Below are 17,901 nucleotides of genomic sequence, written 5' to 3'. Positions count from 1 at the left end.
TTAAATGCGGAAAATGTCAGGTTTTTTTGCACAGGTAACAATAGTGTATTATTTTCATAGATTCCCCCAAGTGGGAAGAGTTTTACTTACTTCGTTCTGAGTGTGGGAAATATTAAAAAAAAACAACGTGGGGTCCCCCCTCCCAGACCTCTTTAACCCCTTGTCCCCCATGCAGACTGGGATAGCCAGAATGCGGAGCACCGGCCGCGTGGGGCTCCGCACCCTGACTATACCAGCCCGCATGGTCCATGGATTGGGGGGTCTCGGAAGGGGAGGGGCAGCCAAGCTTTCCCCTCCCCCTCCGAGCCCTTGTCCAATCCAAGGACAAGGGGCTCTTCTCCACCTCCGATGGGCGGTGGAGGTGGAGGCCGCGATTTCCTGGGGAGGGGTTCATGGTGGCATCTGGGAGTCCCCTTTAAAAAGGGGTCCCCCAGATGCCCACCCCCCTCCCAGGAGAAATGAGTATAGAGGTACTTGTAGTACCCCTTACCCATTTCCTTTAAGAGTTAAAAGTAAATAAACACACAAACACATAGAAAAAGTATTTTAATTGAACAAAAAACATAACCACGAAAAAAGTCCTTTAATATTCTTAATTAACTATTAATACTTACCTGTCCCTTTAAAAGCCAGTTCCCACGCAATATCCTCGGAAATATACTAATCAGTTACAATGCCCCATCCCTGCCTCTCCTACTGCTCATGGCTACAGCTGTGTAATATAAACTGTATCCCTGTGTCCTCCTGCTGCTGCCCCATCCCTGCCTCTACTACTGCTCATAGCTACAGCTGTGTAATATATACTGTATCCCTGTGTCCTCCTGCTGCTGCCCCATCCCTGCCTCTCCTAATGCCCATAGCTACAGCTGTGTAATATATACTGTATCCCTGTGTCCTCCTCCTGCTGCCCCATCCCTGCCTCTACTACTGCTCATAGCTACAGCTGTGTAATATATACTGTATCCCTGTGTCCTCCTGCTGCTGCCCCATCCCTGCCTCTCCTAATGCCCATGGCTACAGCTGTGTAATATATACTGTATCCCTGTGTCCTCCTGCTGCTGCCCCATCCCTGCCTCTCCTAATGCCCATGGCTACAGCTGTGTAATATATACTGTATCCCTGTGTCCTCCTGCTGCTGCCCCATCCCTGCCTCTCCTACTGCTCATGGCTATAGCTGTGTAATATATACTGTATCCCTGTGTCCTCCTGCTGCTGCCCCATCCCTGCCTCTCCTACTGCTCATGGCTATAGCTGTGTAATATATACTGTATCCCTGCGTCCTCCTGCTGCTGCCCCATCCCTGCCTCTCCTACTGCTCATGGCTACAGCTGTGTAATATAAACTGTATCCCTGTGTCCTCCTGCTGCTGCCCCATCCCTGCCTCTACTACTGCTCATAGCTACAGCTTTGTAATATATACTGTATCCCTGTGTCCTCCTGCTGCTGCCCCATCCCTGCCTCTCCTACTGCTCATAGCTACAGCTGTGTAATATATACTGTATCCCTGTGTCCTCCTGCTGCTGCCCCATCCCTGCCTCTCCTACTGCTCATGGCTACAGCTGTGTAATATATACTGTATCCCTGTGTCCTCCTGCTGCTGCCCCATCCCTGCCTCTACTACTGCTCATGGCTACAGCTGTGTAATATATACTGTATCCCTGTGTCCTCCTGCTGCTGCCCCATCCCTGCCTCTACTACTGCTCATAGCTACAGCTGTGTAATATATACTGTATCCCTGTGTCCTCCTGCTGCTGCCCCATCCCTGCCTCTCCTAATGCCCATAGCTACAGCTGTGTAATATATACTGTATCCCTGTGTCCTCCTGCTGCTGCCCCATCCCTGCCTCTCCTACTGCTCATGGCTACAGCTGTGTAATATATACTGTATCCCTGTGTCCTCCTGCTGCTGCCCCATCCCTGCCTCTCCTACTGCTCATGGCTATAGCTGTGTAATATATACTGTATCCCTGTGTCCTCCTGCTGCTGCCCCATCCCTGCCTCTCCTACTGCTCATGGCTATAGCTGTGTAATATATACTGTATCCCTGCGTCCTTCTGCTGCTGCCCCATCCCTGCCTCTCCTACTGCTCATGGCTATAGCTGTGTAATATATACTGTATCCCTGTGTCCTCCTGCTGCTGCCCCATCCCTGCCTCTCCTACTGCTCATGGCTACCTCTGTGTAATATATACTGTATCCCTGTGTCCTCCTGCTGCTGCCCCATCCCTGCCTCTATTACTGCTCATAGCTACAGCTGTGTAATATATACTGTATCCCTGTGTCCTCCTGCTGCTGCCCCATCCCTGCCTCTACTACTGCTCATGGCTACAGCTGTGTAATATATACTGTATCCCTGTGTCCTCCTGCTGCTGCCCCATCCCTGCCTCTACTACTGCTCATGGCTACAGCTGTGTAATATATCCCTGTGTCCTCCTGCTGCTGCCCCATCCCTGCCTCTCCTACTGCTCATAGCTACAGCTGTGTAATATATACTGTATCCCTGTGTCCTCCTGCTGCTGCCCCATCCCTGCCTCTTTTACTGCTCATAGCTACAGCTGTGTAATATATACTGTATCCCTGTGTCCTCCTGCTGCTGCCCCATCCCTGCCTCTCCTACTGCTCATGGCTATAGCTGTGTAATATATACTGTATCCCTGTGTCCTCCTGCTGCTGCCCCATCCCTGCCTCTACTACTGCTCATGGCTACAGCTGTGTAATATATACTGTATCCCTGTGTCCTCCTGCTGCTGCCCCATCCCTGCCTCTACTACTGCTCATGGCTACAGCTGTGTAATATATACTGTATCCCTGTGTCCTCCTGCTGCTGCCCCATCCCTGCCTCTCCTACTGCTCATATCTACAGCTGTGTAATATATACTGTATCCCTGTGTCCTCCTGCTGCTGCCCCATCCCTGCCTCTACTACTGCTCATGGCTACAGCTGTGTAATATATACTGTATCCCTGTGTCCTCCTGCTGCTGCCCCATCCCTGCCTCTCCTACTGCTCATGGCTACAGCTGTGTAATATATACTGTATCCCTGTGTCCTCCTGCTGCTGCCCCATCCCTGCCTCTACTACTGCTCATGGCTACAGCTGTGTAATATATACTGTATCCCTGTGTCCTCCTGCTGCTGCCCCATCCCTGCCTCTACTACTGCTCATGGCTACAGCTGTGTAATATATACTGTATCCCTGTGTCCTCCTGCTGCTGCCCCATCCCTGCCTCTCCTACTGCTCATGGCTACAGCTGTGTAATATATACTGTATCCCTGTGTCCTCCTGCTGCTGCCCCATCCCTGCCTCTACTACTGCTCATGGCTACAGCTGTGTAATATATCCCTGTGTCCTCCTGCTGCTGCCCCATCCCTGCCTCTCCTACTGCTCATAGCTACAGCTGTGTAATATATACTGTATCCCTGTGTCCTCCTGCTGCTGCCCCATCCCTGCCTCTCCTACTGCTCATATCTACAGCTGTGTAATATATACTGTATCCCTGTGTCCTCCTGCTGCTGCCCCAACCCTGCCTCTCCTACTGCTCATGGCTATAGCTGTGTAATATATACTGTATCCCTGTGTCCTCCTGCTGCTGCCCCATCCCTGCCTCTCCTACTGCTCATCGCTACAGCTGTGTAATATATACTGTATCCCTGTGTCCTCCTGCTGCCTGTATAGTTGTATATTATAGCTTTGAGTGTGGTTTGAGTGAGTTTGTGTATACATTCTTCATGGTATGTGTGACAAGGGACATGGCTAGGGAATGGGGTAAAATGAGGGCACCAGTGTCTGGTGCTCTGGGCTCTGCCATAGGTGAGGGGGTAATTTGGGCGACAGAGACTGACTACTGGATGAGTGGGAGAATGGCGCAGCAGATATGGGCCTGGAGTTGAAGGGTCGTTTCACACTTGTGTGGACGCAGAACAGAAACGGTAAGTACATCTGCAAGGCAGATACGGATACGTACCGTTTGTTCTGTATCCGCATACAACAAATTTTACCATCTGTTCCGTGTCCATCACATCGGCCCGTATGCATCGCAGCCCACCTGTCCCGCCCACCGCACATTAGTCCCTTCAACAGCACGGAGGCCAGCAGATGCATGCGGCTCTCCATAGGATGCAGCAGGCTGATTCTCCCTAGTAACAGGGAGCATTTTCATTGGTCCAACATGAAACAATGACAATTCTCCCTGTTGCATTCCCATTAGTCTTTTGCAGCCCAATGGAGATCTCCCGATGTATTGTCTTTACAAGGAGAGCACTCCAGAACTGTTTATTATCTATACATGGTACCGGTGTCCTATTTTGTTAGCCATAGTGGTTTTATGGGGGTATTTTTATATGTCAGTGATTTTTTTTGTACGCAAACTGAATAATAAATGGTATTAAATTATGATGAAGTGATTTGCCCTGAGCTCCCTTATCCTGTGTATTATGCTATGCGTAATTTATTTAGGGTGAGAAGGGCTATCTACATGGAATGGTGATATCCTGTATATTGTTTTCAGCTAGTCTAATAATAAAATCAATTACCGCCATCCCCACCAGTTGTCCTTCCTCCTGATTCTGCATTAACTGGAGCCCCTGCAGAGTATCACCACAGCAGAGTGCACCCACTCACCACTCCAGCTGGCTCGCCCCTTCCTCTCTGCTGCCATCATCTACCGGTGCCCGGAGGGACCCGGTCTGGCATGCATGCACTCACATGCACCACCGGTTCACAGGGTAGTAATGGGCACAGGAGAGGACAGCAGCAAAAAGGAGGGAATGCGCCAACTGGTGAATACGAGCTCTTTGCTGGGGTGATACTCTGCATGGGGCCCAGGACACAAGAGGACAGAATAGAAGCTAAACATGGGAGAGGCAGAAACACTGTTCGGTGTATTTAATAGCCACACCCATTTTAAGATCACACCCCCTTCAAGGTTACAAAACTACTATGAACTCTACTAACCTCTACTTTCCCATGTTTTGCATTATTGCTACAGCAGAAGGACAAGAAACATATAATGCAGAAAATGTAACTTTATTTCAAAATAAAATCTATCACCATACATTGCAGCAGCTCCATCATGTATGTGCTGTGATAATCAGGATATAATAACTGCATCTGTTTTATTTACAGTAACTGATTTAACATCTATAACAGGTGAAGTCTTAGAAAAGCTGTATTTTGTTCTCCTTTTCTCTTTACAATGCTTAAACAACTAAACAAATTTCTCAAAAAATACCCTCCCGTCAGTTAGCAGCCATTCTATGTGTCAGTTAGCAGCCATTCTGTATGTCAGTTAGCAGCTATAAGCGGTGATGAAGTTGTGGCTGAAGCAATAGGGACAGACCTGGGATGTGGGAACTGCTCTGGGCCAGAAGGTGACAATTAGGGATGAGTGGGGGAAATTAGCCATCTTCATTTCGCAGCAGATCTGTCCAATTTTAGCTTGTGTAAATTTCATGAAATGGCAGCTATAATTCCCCACATTTTACATTTGCATAGAAGTCTATGGGGCCTGAACTTTGTGGATGACTGCAAAGCCCCATACAGGATATAGACACCAGATTCGGTATGTACCCAGTCTCCCTGAAAAATAAGCCCTAGTTACAGTTCATTCAAATGTATATCTATGTATAGATCTTTTCCATAGAATGCTTTTGTAAAAAAATAAAGAAAATCCTGAGAACCCCCATGAGGAGATAGACTAGTCCAAAACCTGTCAAGATTTTTATCGCATAGTGTAAGCGACAGCAACCTTGGAAGAAATAAAATCATTTATAATGCATAATACCTTTGTTACGATCACTATATTCCCTGTATGCACCATGGGGTTGTCATGTAAAGTAATTATGTTGTAATAAACAATGACAAAGTGCTTGTATCATTTTACCCAGGGACAAAGGTGCATGTTATACAGTATATCTCGGTATGTATTTTAGATTTTACACAATAGTGGTCCTTTAACAATGGGAACCTGTGAAGAACTGAAGAATTTAAAGAGATAGTCTGAAGCCTTCTAAAAATGCTCTTTTTATTTCATAGTTATCTTGAGCAATATCAGCATAGCTAAAAACGCCATATTCCCGCTGCACAACAATGTAATTAAACCGCTCAAATCCCCAGGGCAAAATGTGGGGAGCGCTTCCTGGTAGAGGCAGAGCTTTGTGCTGTAGCTCTGCCTCTACTCGCGTCAATCCCCACCTCTCCCCACCCCTGCCAGTCTTCTTTCACTGAGAGGGGCGGGGAGAGGCGGAGATTGACACTAACAGAGGCAGAGCTACAGCACTAAGCTCTGCCTCCCCGGGCAGCAAAATCCACAATCTGTAAAGTCATGGAATTTTGCCCCGGTATTTGGGGGGTTGAATTACTTTGTTCTGTCGCATGGATACGGCGTTTTAGCTATGCTGATATTGCTAAAGATAAATGTCAAATAAAAAGAGCATTTTTAGAAGGCTTAAAGAGACACTGAAGCGAAAAAAAATATATGATATAATGATTTGGTTGTGTACTATGATAAATTACTAGAAGATTAGCAGCAAAGAAAATATTCTCATGTTTTTATTTTCAGGTATATAGTGTTTTTTCTAACATTGCATCATTCTCTAATATGTGCAGATTAACAACACTCAGCATTCAAAATGATTCTTTCAGAGCAGTCTGTGAACTAATGACCTCTCCTCTGGCAGAGAAATAGAAACCAGTTGAGATAATAAAAGTCAGATAACAGCTCTCTCCACGACTTTGAAAGTTGTAGAGCTTAATGGCTTTTTTGCATAGAGATAACAACTGGAGTTTCTTAACTCTTCCTGTACTGGAAACAATTAGACTGATGTATCTGATCTTAATGTTTTATTTCTTAGCTGTACTACACATACACATCATAATATAATTTTTTTTCGCTTCAGTGTGTCTTTAAGACTCTTTAAGAAGGAACACTATCGATAACCAAGTGTTCTAAAATGACAATGTACAAATGGTAGAAAAGGTGCGTTTTAAACCCCGAGCGATGTTGGATTGCAGCAGTTACAGTCTCAGTCATTTCGCCATGGTTAAATATATATAAAAATATTTTTTTCCTGAATCACTTCAAAATTTCAAGTGACAGTACACATTTTCTTTAAGGCTGGGCGCAAACTAGACCTAATTGAGGGTGTTTTTCCACCTGCAATAAACGCTGAGCGCAGCACCTGTAATCTATTCTTATAGGCCATTCAAGTCTCTGCAACCGTTCACATTTTTTGCCGTTTATACTTTTTGTAAAAATGTCTGCAAGCATCCATCTTCCATATGCCACAAGCATTCCTAATTTCTACTGAATTTTTCCACAATTTATTGGAAAAAAAAAAAAAAAAACACAATCCTAGTGAGATTTAAAAAAAAAAAAAAAAACATCTGCAATATGCCTGCTCAAGTGTGCGCTCATCCTAACACTTGAGAAGCAGACAGCATAAGCCCCTGGTAACTCCTCCTCCCCCACTCCCCATGCAGGCTGGTAGACCCAGGCAAGAATAGCACAGTGTGCATGTGGGGGATGGGCCACGGCAGAAAGGGTTAAGTCACTACATCTTGCCAATGCATTGCACGCTGCTCACAATCTTCTCAGTTGTGCAGGAGATAGCATCAGGAAGGTCATATAAATACACAATTGGATTTAACCCTTCAGCAGCCAATTTATTTAGGGGCTGGCCAGTGCTCCAGGCCAATTTATTTTAACACTTTTTTTATTACTTGTTACATCTCTCTGCTTCTAATTAGTACTGCTGTAATGTGTATTTATGGCCACTTGTCACTAGAGGGCGGTGTGAGACAATAGCAGATGACTTCTGCTTTCAGTTTCTATATTTTCTGCTAGTAGAGAGAGAGATAGATAGATCAAAGCATTCCAAGAATTTACAGCATGACTGTGCCAACTGAGGGCAGTAGCACTGCACAAATCTCAAATAAGATAAATTGATTGAAATTGCTATTGGGTTAAAAAAAAAATCTGTTACACTCAGCCAGAAGTTTTGTACAATGCTGGCCTGCACTAATCACATATCCCAGATGAGTCAGAGGAAGGTAACAAACTCTTACAAGGCTTATGCAGATTAGCCATAAAAGGGGAAAACGTGCAGTGTGCGATGCAGCAGCAAGGAGGCGGGGACATAGGCAGCTTAACCCCTGCAACCACCACTCTATGCCCCATAACCCCCCCCAATAGATGGCTGGAGAGTTTTGTGAAACGTTCCTTTCTCATTCTTATTCCCAGGGGCATTCAGAGTCCGTTTTTGCAATACTTTAGGAAAATTTGTATTTTAAATGTCACCAATTGACTCTGTATAGATTAATGTATGGCACAATTAAGAGGACCAAAGCTGCTGCAATCACGCATTGTACATCCTACCAGGGACATATCTGGGTATTATAGAGCCTATGGCAAACACTGAAATTGCGCGCGCCCCCCCACAGTCAATGCCCCCTTCCCCTCTAAAAACAGCCTCCTGTCCTGCATACATGTATTATGGTTGCTTGTGTTTTTTGGCTCGAAATATTGCTGGTTACTTTTTTGGAATTAGGTCTTCTTATTCACTCTCTGTCCTCTTATCTAACACTAAGCCAAGTGAGCTCTACATACATAACTGAAGTAGCCATATGCCCCGGATAACACAATCTGATCTGAGTGATGGGGAGATACCGCAGCAGGCATAGCGGCGCAGCACAGGAGGAGACATGGCGCCTGTGTTGCTGTGGCACATGCCATGCCTGCACCCCTCTAGATACAGCTCTGCATCCAACATTTGAAAACAAAACAAAAAAAAGCTTTTGATATGTTACTATTGACCTCGACATACATAGCAAATCTAGGGGGTAGTGAAGGGCAACAGAAAACCGGATCCCCCGGTTTGATCCCATGCGTCTTTGGGCACAGAAACGGATCTGTTTTCTGTGTCACAGCCTGTGGAAGAAGAGGCAGCCGCCATGTTGGAGGGGTATAGCAGGCAGAATGGGGGTGGCAGCGATCAGCAGGGTCATTCCCCCCTCCCTCACCTGGGTCCCCCGTTAGCCCTCCAGGTACATGCCACAAAACTTGTTAAATAATGTATAGCACCAGCGATCGAGGAGCTTACCTTCTTCTTTTACTTCCTCCGCTCGCTGCGTCACTGCCTGCAATGCCGCCCTCCAAAGTATAGAGGGCGGCATTGCAGGCAGTGATGCGGCAAGCGGAGGAAGTAGAAAGAGAAGGTAAGCTCCCCGATCACTGCCGCTATACATTGTAACAAGTTTTCCACAAACTGGCTGGAGGGGTAGCAGGGACGGGGGACCTAGGTAAGGACGGGGGAACCCCTCCCCGCTGCCACCCCCGTCCGCCTGCTATACCCCTCCAGCATGGCAGCCCTCTTTCCCCCCACGGCTGGGCATACCCTTCCACGGACAGACTGGAAACGTATGCTACAAAAATGGGGGGGGGGGGGGGGGGGGTTGGAAAGTTTAGAAAAAGCTGATTGAAACGGATCCGATCCTGAACGGACAAGTGTGCACCTAGCCTCATGCTGTGTTGCTTTTTTTCCCCTGCCTGACATAGTTTATAATTACAGCTGTAAAACACTTTTTCTAAGCAGATACCTGAGCTTTTTACTGTGACATAAAAAAAAAAAGGTCAATAGTTCATGTATTTTCACTCTGGGACTCTTTCATAGTCTCTGCTCAAATGCAGTGTCTTCAACATTACATCTGCTTTGTAAATGTATATACATAAAATAAAACCTTGAGATATCTAAAAAAAAAAAAAAAAAAAAAAAAAAAAAAGTCATTTTTAGGAGTAGGACAGATCAAATTGTTTATTCCAGTATATTTCCATCTCTGGTTCACTTTAAGGGCTCTGCCACGAAAGACCAAGATTCAAATCTCGTCTCTTCCTGTGCAGTAAGCCAGCACCTACTCAGTAAGGAGTCCATGGGCTAGACTCCCCAACACTGCTACTGCCTACTGAGTGCACTCTTGTGGCTGCAGCTCAAGCACGTCGAGTCCACCAGGAGAAAAGCACAATATAAATGTTATTTGTCCTGTAATCTACGATAAAATGTGCATCAATTAGGAGCCGAAGTTAGTTTCCTACCAAAATTTTACAATTGATTTTCTTAAAATCCATAAGTTTCTTCTTCTTACATTCCCATAACCTTGATACATGCCAAAATTGAGTGTCATGTATGCTGCAGGAGTAATTAGCTACAGAGTTACTCTTGGGGAACAGGACAAAAAGGTGAATTCCAGAAATGTATGGTTGTCATGGAAATAGGTGATCACTCTCCAATGGGGGCACCTATTCCAGTGACATCTGTCTGAGGTGGGATTTCCACCCTCTTCTGGGGAATATGCTGACTTCCTGTGAGACAGGAAGTGGTGAGAACTCCTCTCTATGGGCTCACAGAAATATAAACAGGAGAAAGGCCCTCTTTTACTCTGTATACAGAATTAAAAAATGCTTAGGAAAGGTCCTGGTAATCTGGTTGTTATGCAGCAATATAAATACATTTTAATGTAGTAATAATTTCAAAAAATTAAAACGTTATTTTGAGCTGCTCTACATTATATTATCTTCCATCTCCTGGTTTCTTCTCTTCCCTCATATGTTTATAGAACCTGCATCTAGCCGTAATGCAATATGGAGGGGGTCAGTGAAGGTGGCAGTGAAGGTGTGGAGGTGTCTGATCGGGACACACAGATCATAAAAGGACAGCCGCCCAGCCTCATAATCCAGATATATCCCGACTCTATTACTGGAGACATTGTCAGGTAACTGGATCTTTTTACTGTCATTTTCTACTATATACTGATTATTAAACCTGTACAGACACCAGGACTTGTTATTACATCCAATCCCTGACTGCTTTCCCTTCCTGTCTATACTGGGGTAACACATTCCTACATCCCACCACTCTGTTTTACTGACATCCACTTCCCAGTAATGTCGCCCTGAGGAGAAACTCTGTCTGCTCATCACCTGTTCATAATCCTGAAATCTCTCTGGTGTTTCTGGGTAATTCTGGCTGATATCTAACCAGGATACAATTTTCATGTCATCTGATATATGTAGATTATTATGAGCGGTGTTTATATCCAGTAATATGTCTGTAGCCTCCTGTATGATGCAGCCTTCAGTTACCCCGGCTATTATATCAGATAACCCTGTGTATAATGTGTGTGAGATGAGAGCCACATCCAGATCTCGCCCATCATGTCTCTCTCTGTCCTCCTTATCCCCCTCCTCAGTGTCACACAAGTCACCTGTGTGTGATTCCTGTAAGACAGGCAGTGGGTTAGTCATGTTACACAGCTCCTCAAAGTGACACATCTTCCTGGACAGCTCGGCCTTCTTTATTTCCAGCTCCTGAATGAAATCAACCAATGGCAGAGAAAGCTGCTCCGTCTGCCTGGAGACCTCTCTCAGGACTATCTCCTCCAGATCATCCAGCTGTCTCCTGAGGTCTCTAAACAGGACAGTGACTCTCTCTGTTACACCAGATGACTTTTTATGGACTTTTCTTTTGATCTCCTGCAACCTCTGGACTTCTTTCTCAGTCTCCTCTGTCTTAGTGATCAGTTTCTGCAGATCATTTCTTAGTTTCTGTTTCTTCTTCTCGGAGGCCTCACCCAGTGTTTCCACCTTGTGTCCCTGGTGGTCTCCATCCAGCCTGCAGGACACACAGATACAGGCAGAATCCACAATGCAATAATACTCCAATATCTTCTTATGGACGGAGCATTTCCTGTTCTCCAGAGAAGTGGTGGGGTCACACAAGACGTGTTCTGGTGACTTGTTGTGGACTCGCAGGTGATTGTCACACAGAGAAGCTTCACAATGCAGACAGGACATAACAGCCGGTACAGGACAGTGAATACAGTAAGTACAGAAGACTCCAGTCTCTTCCTGATCTGGCTGAGCAGAGCGGAAACTCTTCTCCACAATGTTACACAATGTGATGTTCCTCTGCAGTGCCGGCCGTTCCTGAAACTTTTCTCTGCAGTCAGGACAGGAATAAACTCTGGTCACCTCCTGTGTATCCAACACCTGATCTATACAGAGCCGGCAGAAGTTGTGTCCACATCTCAGGTTCACAGGATCTGTATAAATGCTCAGACAGATGGAACAGTCCAGCTCCTTCCTCAGATCAGCAGACGCCATTCCTGAAAGCAGAGGAGAGAAATGAGAGTGAAAGTCTGAGGAGTGCAGAAACTAGACAGTCTCACATTTCACTAGAGAGTCTCACATTTCCTGTACAAAGGGTGGTATAGATAACCTCCCAGCCTCTCTGTATAACAAACATCTTACACTAAGTGCTCTCTTATATTGAAAATCGCAAACATAATGCAATTTTGCAATGTGATTTTTCTGCAATTGCATTTGTGATTTTTCTTTGGCTGCTGCAACACAGAAGAAAGTCACCGCGCAGGATGTTTTACAATGGAACAAAATAAGAACGCACTGGTTTGAAAGGCTTCACACAATCTTTATTTTTGAAAGAGGTCCTTGTGTTTTGCACGCAAATCGGAAAAGGATCACAAAACACAGCAAATTGCGTCTAGTATAAAAGAGCCAGAAGGAACAGAAATTTCCTAAAATTCCCTTTAAAATATGAAATTTTGTGTTCTTAAAGTGAAGGTTCCAGGTTTATCAAAACAAGATAAATCAGTTCACCTCTTGCAGGGGCTAACAAACATGTATTCACTATGCTTTCCTTTTACTTAGAGTCTGAAACCAAAATAATTCCCGTTTATATTGCCTACTTACAGTGGCTTGCAAAAGTATTCGGCCTCCTTGAAGTTTTCCACAATTTGTCACATTACTGCCACAAACATGAATCAATTTTATTGGAATTTCACATGAAAGACCAATGCAAAGTGGTGTACATGTGAGAAGTGGAACAAAAACCATACATGATTCCAAACTTTTTTTACAAATAAATAACTGCAAAGTGGGGTGTGCGTAATTATTCAGCCCCCTGAGTCAATAGTTTGTAGAACCACCTTTTGCTGCAATTACAGCTGCCAGTCTTTTAGGGTATGTCTCTACCAGCTTTGCACATCTAGAGACTGAAATCCTTGCCCATTCTTCTTTGCAAAACCACTCCAGCTCAGTCAGATTAGATGGACAGCGTTTGAACAGCAGTTTTCAGATCTTGCCACAGATTCTCGATTGGATTTAGATCTGGACTTTGACTGGGTCATTCTAACACATGAATATGTTTTGTTTTAAACCATTCCATTGTTGCGCTGGCTTTATGTTTAGGGTTGTTGTCCTGCTGGAAGGTGAACCTCCGCCCAAGTCTCAAGTCTTTTGCAGACTCCAAGAGGTTTTCTTCCAAGATTGCCCTGTATTTGGCTCCATCCATCTTCCCATCAACTCTGACCAGCTTCCCTGTCCCTGCTGAAGAGATGCACCCCCCGAGCTTGATGCTGCCACCACCCTATTTGACAGTGGGGATGGTGTGTTCAGAGTGATGTGCAGTGCTAGTTTTCCGCTGCACATAGCATTTTGCATTTTGGCCAAAAAGTTCCATTTTGGTCTCATCTGACCAAAGCACCTCCTTCACATGTTTGCGGTGTCCCCCACATGGCTTGTGGCAAACTGCAAACGGGACTTCTTATGCTTTTCTGTTAACAATGGCGTTCTTCTTGCCACTCTTCTATAAAGGCCAACTTTGTGCAGTGCACGACTAATAGTTGCCCTATGGACAGATTCCCCCACCTGAGCTGTAGATCTCTGTAGCGCGTCCAGAGTCACCATGGGCCTCTTGATTGGATTTCTGATCAGCGCTCTCCTTGTTTGGCCTGTGAGTTTAGGTGGACGGCCTTGTCTTGGTAGGCTTACAGTTGTGCCATACTCCTTCCATTTCTGAATGATCGCTTTAACAGTGCTCCATGGGATATTCAAGGCTTTGGAAATCTTTTTGTAGCCTAAGCCTGCTTTAAATTTCTCAATAACTTTTTCCCTGACCTCTCTGGTGTGTTCTTTGGACTTCATGGTGTTGTTGCTCCCAAGATTCTCTTAGACAACCTCTGAGGCCCTCACAGAGCAGCTGTATTTGTACTGACATTACACACAGGTGCACTCTAGTCATTAGCACCCATCAGGCAATGTCTATGGGCAACTGACTGCACTCAGACCAAAGGGGGCCGAATAATTACACACACCCCACTCTGCAGTTATTGATTTGTAACAAAATCATGTATGATTTTCATTCCACTTCTTACGTGTACAGCACTTCGTATTGGTCTTTCATGTGAAATTCCAATAAAATTGATGCATGTTTGTGGCAGTAATGTGACAAAATGTGGAAAACTTCAAGGGGGCGAAATACTTTTGCAAGTCACTGTATGTTAAGCAATAAGACCACAGCTGATTCGCCGCAACAGAACGAGGTTTTATCCCCACAAAATCCCGAGGCAATATTCCACGACTTCAGGTCGTGGATTTTGCTGCCCGGGGGAGGCAGAGCTTTGTGCTGTAGTGGTGGCTCCTCCAGTCCAGTCAATCTCCACTGATCTCAGCCTCTCCCCGCCCCTCTCAGTCTGAGAGGGGCGGGGAGAGGCGGCTATCGGCGGAGATTGACTGAACAGAGCTACAGCACAAACTCTGCCTCCTCCAGGAAGCGAGGGGTGAATTTTGCCCCGGGGATTTCAGGGGATAAAACCTCATTCTGCTACGCTGTTGCCACCAATCAGCTATGGTCTTATTGCTTAACATAAGTGGGCAATAAAAACATGTAATTATTTTGGCTTCAGACTCTCTAACACAGCCATTCAACAGTTTTCCTGGTGTAAACAGCCAGATGCCAGTGGATTGTGGCTCCTGAAGAGTCAGTGGAGAACCACAACACATCAGGCCGGGCCGCCACTCCACCTTCAGACCACCTTACTATGGTTACCCCCCCCCCCCCCCGGACCTGGGGGAATTATTCCTCATACACATCCCTGATACTCAGCTCAGCATCCAGCTTTGTTATCGAATAGCAGCAGCAGTTGCTTTTTCTAAGATTTTCAGCTAAATTTATATGCCAGAATTGCATAAATGGTATGCTTTCTGGTGAAGAACGGCCATCTTTATTTTTAGATAAGAAAAAAGGGACACCTTCCAAACACCCCCCGGCCATACTCCTGGTCATTTAACACATTTTCATACAAATAAAAAAAAAAATAAACAGAGATTTTGTTGTCAAAGAGGGACTGTCACTCTGAAAAAAGGACAACTGGGAGCTCTGCTGGTGTATAGCTCTGATTTAGGGCTGGTTCACACTTGTTTGCAAGGAAATGGTGCATGTACTTTCTCAGGTGTTTATACGGACATCACAAGTGGGGAAAAAAAAAGATAGATGATAAAATAGAATAAATAATAATTCCTTTTTTGTAAAGCACTTTTCTCCTGTCAGACGAAAAGCGCTTGTGAGGCAGCCACTAGAGCGCACGCGGTAGGCAGTGTTAGGGAGTCTCGCCAAAGCACTCCTTACTGAATAGGTACTGGCTTACTAAACAAGCAGAGCCGAGATTTGAAGCCAGGTCTCCTGTGTCAGAGGCAGAGCCCTTAAAGAGTAACTGTCAGGCTGCAAAAGCTAATTTAAACCTCTATTCTCATGTGTTAAACAGTTTAGAAGGAATTCAAAAAGGCAATACTGAAGTTAAAATTCTCTTACTGTGATGTGTGCTGACAGCAAGGCTCTGTATTCCCAAGCCCATAAAAAGGACGAGAGGACGCATACCATACAGCAAAGCATTCTGGGGCCCTCCCCTCGGCTGCTAGTGAGAAGTAGGCTCAAGTTACAACAGCATGTAACTCAGTCCAGCTAACAGCACTGATAAATCTCCAGGCAGAGTACACTGCAGGAGTCCGCTATTGTTCCTAGCCACATGGCTAATCAATATTCACTGCACAGTACTGTTATTCAGTAGGAGCTTTTCTGTGAGTGGAATCATCAGGAAGCAGGGAGGACATGACGACTCATTTGGCTTCATAGGAGACAGACAAACATGGAACCTGCCATGAGCTGTCAGGAGCATCATTCTCTGCAAATACTATATAAAAATTATGTGAAGTACAAACATGGACAGTGAAATGCATATGTAATGTAAGTACAGCCAATATTTAGCTACTGATAGATGTGTTTATTTTCTCTGAGACCTTATACCTAACAGCTCCTCTTTAACCATTGCTGCTCACAGATCCCCCAAAGAAATCAGACAAGACCTTGTTGGATTGAAGACCGGGGCCATACTCCTCATCCTGCACCAGAGCGGCCATACTGTGCTATGGAACTACCACGCTTATGTACGATGAGGAGTATGGCCCGGATCCTCCAGGGGGTCCCAGTGAGTGGCTGGGGGGGGGGGGTGGTGAGGCGGACATGGGAAGTCTCTACAGGATCCCCTTATTAGGCATTTGCTTTTTGACCTGAAGTTTAACTCGGCATCACTTTAAAAAGAACCGGAGGTGCAACTTGGGTCACAATCCTGTACAGGCGAGCAGAGGCGCCATAGAACCTGTGGTCCAGGTACACCACCGGATTGTTGAACATACAGAATTGTTTATTTATATTTATTTATGCTTGTAGATTTGTGCTCTACTCAATATCTATTCCATCCCCCCCCCCCCCCCCCCAATCCTCTTTTTTAACCAATTTGGTTACTTGATTCCTATTTACATATAAAAACATCCTCTGTGGGGGATTCCTTCAGAGGCACGTTGCTTTGTACTAAACCTGCATGAGATAAGCTTCCTTTTATTACCATACCACCTTGATTGTATTTAATTATTTGCTGTTCATTTAATCTACGGCTGCATAGCACTTATGTTATTCCCCCTTCTTGTTTACTATACCCCCCCCCCCCCCCCCCTATAGCTTCCTACGGTGTTAAACATACTTTGTCCACATATGCAGCATATATGTAATTTCTATTGCCAATTCTTACGTTTAGTTTTATGTTTCTTTTCCCTATAGTAACCTAACATTGCACTAGGTATCTATACTGATGAGCCCATATTCATCACCATCAGTACCAACACTGTTATCACTGTCCTTGTATGAGCGTGGTAAGCTGCTCAAAAAATGGACTATACTACTTGATGCAACTTTATGCAATTGGACGTTCGTACCATACAGGTTTACTGAGCGAACCTCTGTCCCACAGTTATATGCTCCGTTCATAGCCTGAGGAAGCGGAATATGCATGCGAAACGCGTTGCACCTTTCTGGAGTATGTAAATAAATATTTGGTTGAACTCAGTTTGTTGCGTCTATCTGGAGGAGGGAAATCCACCTCGGCCTCCCCAATTTTTAAACTTTATCAACTTTTATCCTTTGGCGCCTCTGTTTGCCTGTAAATGATCTAAGTCCACCCTTGGTGCAGGGGTGTTGCCCCTTATTTCCCATCCACAGATTGACTTCTTAATCCTTGCTTTGTCACACTCATATTACCAGTACATACTGCACTATATTGGGCTCTTGGTGTCTCTTCCTGTATTCCACTTAGGCATTTACAGTGGTTTGCAAAAGTATTCGGCCCCCTTGAAGTTTTCCACATTTTGTCATATTACTGCCACAAACATGAATCAATTGTATTGGAATTCCACGTAAGAGACCAATACAAAGTGGTGTACACGTGAGAAGTGGAACGAAAATCATACAGGATTCCAAACATTTTTTACAAATAAATAACTGCAGAGTGGGGTGTGCGTAATTATTCAGCCCTCTTTGGTCTGAGTGCAGTCAGTTGCCCATAGACATTGCCTGATGAGTGCTAATGGCTAAATAGAGTGCACCTGTGTGTAATCTAACGGCAGTACAATCACAGCTGTTCTGTGACGGCCTCAGAGGTTGTCTGAAGTGAATATTGGGAGCAACAACACCATGAAGTCCAAAGAACACACTAGGACAGGTCAGGG

The 17,901-nt window shown here is 45.0% G+C and overlaps 1 protein-coding gene across 2 annotated transcripts in view; it reads right to left on the bottom strand.

Annotated features, from left to right (window-relative positions):
* Positions 1–17,901, bottom strand: part of LOC137519226 (E3 ubiquitin/ISG15 ligase TRIM25-like) — a 39,832-nt gene that overhangs the window by 17,689 nt on the left and 4,242 nt on the right. Inside the window, exon 2 of one of the 2 annotated variants that reach the window (XM_068238092.1) lies at positions 10,421–12,152. The exons of the other annotated variant lie outside the window; for it this stretch is intronic. Coding sequence (XP_068094193.1) covers positions 10,591–12,150 — 1,560 coding nt within the window. The 5' untranslated portion in view covers positions 12,151–12,152 and the 3' untranslated portion in view covers positions 10,421–10,590. Of the gene's footprint in view, positions 1–10,420; positions 12,153–17,901 lie in introns of those variants that run through there. 2 annotated transcript variants of the gene reach the window in all.

This window comes from Hyperolius riggenbachi, chromosome 5 (genome assembly GCF_040937935.1).
Source record: "Hyperolius riggenbachi isolate aHypRig1 chromosome 5, aHypRig1.pri, whole genome shotgun sequence".
Taxonomy (NCBI): domain Eukaryota; kingdom Metazoa; phylum Chordata; class Amphibia; order Anura; family Hyperoliidae; genus Hyperolius; species Hyperolius riggenbachi.
Note: the sequence above shows the minus strand (reverse complement) of the source record. Positions and strands in the feature narration are given on the sequence as shown.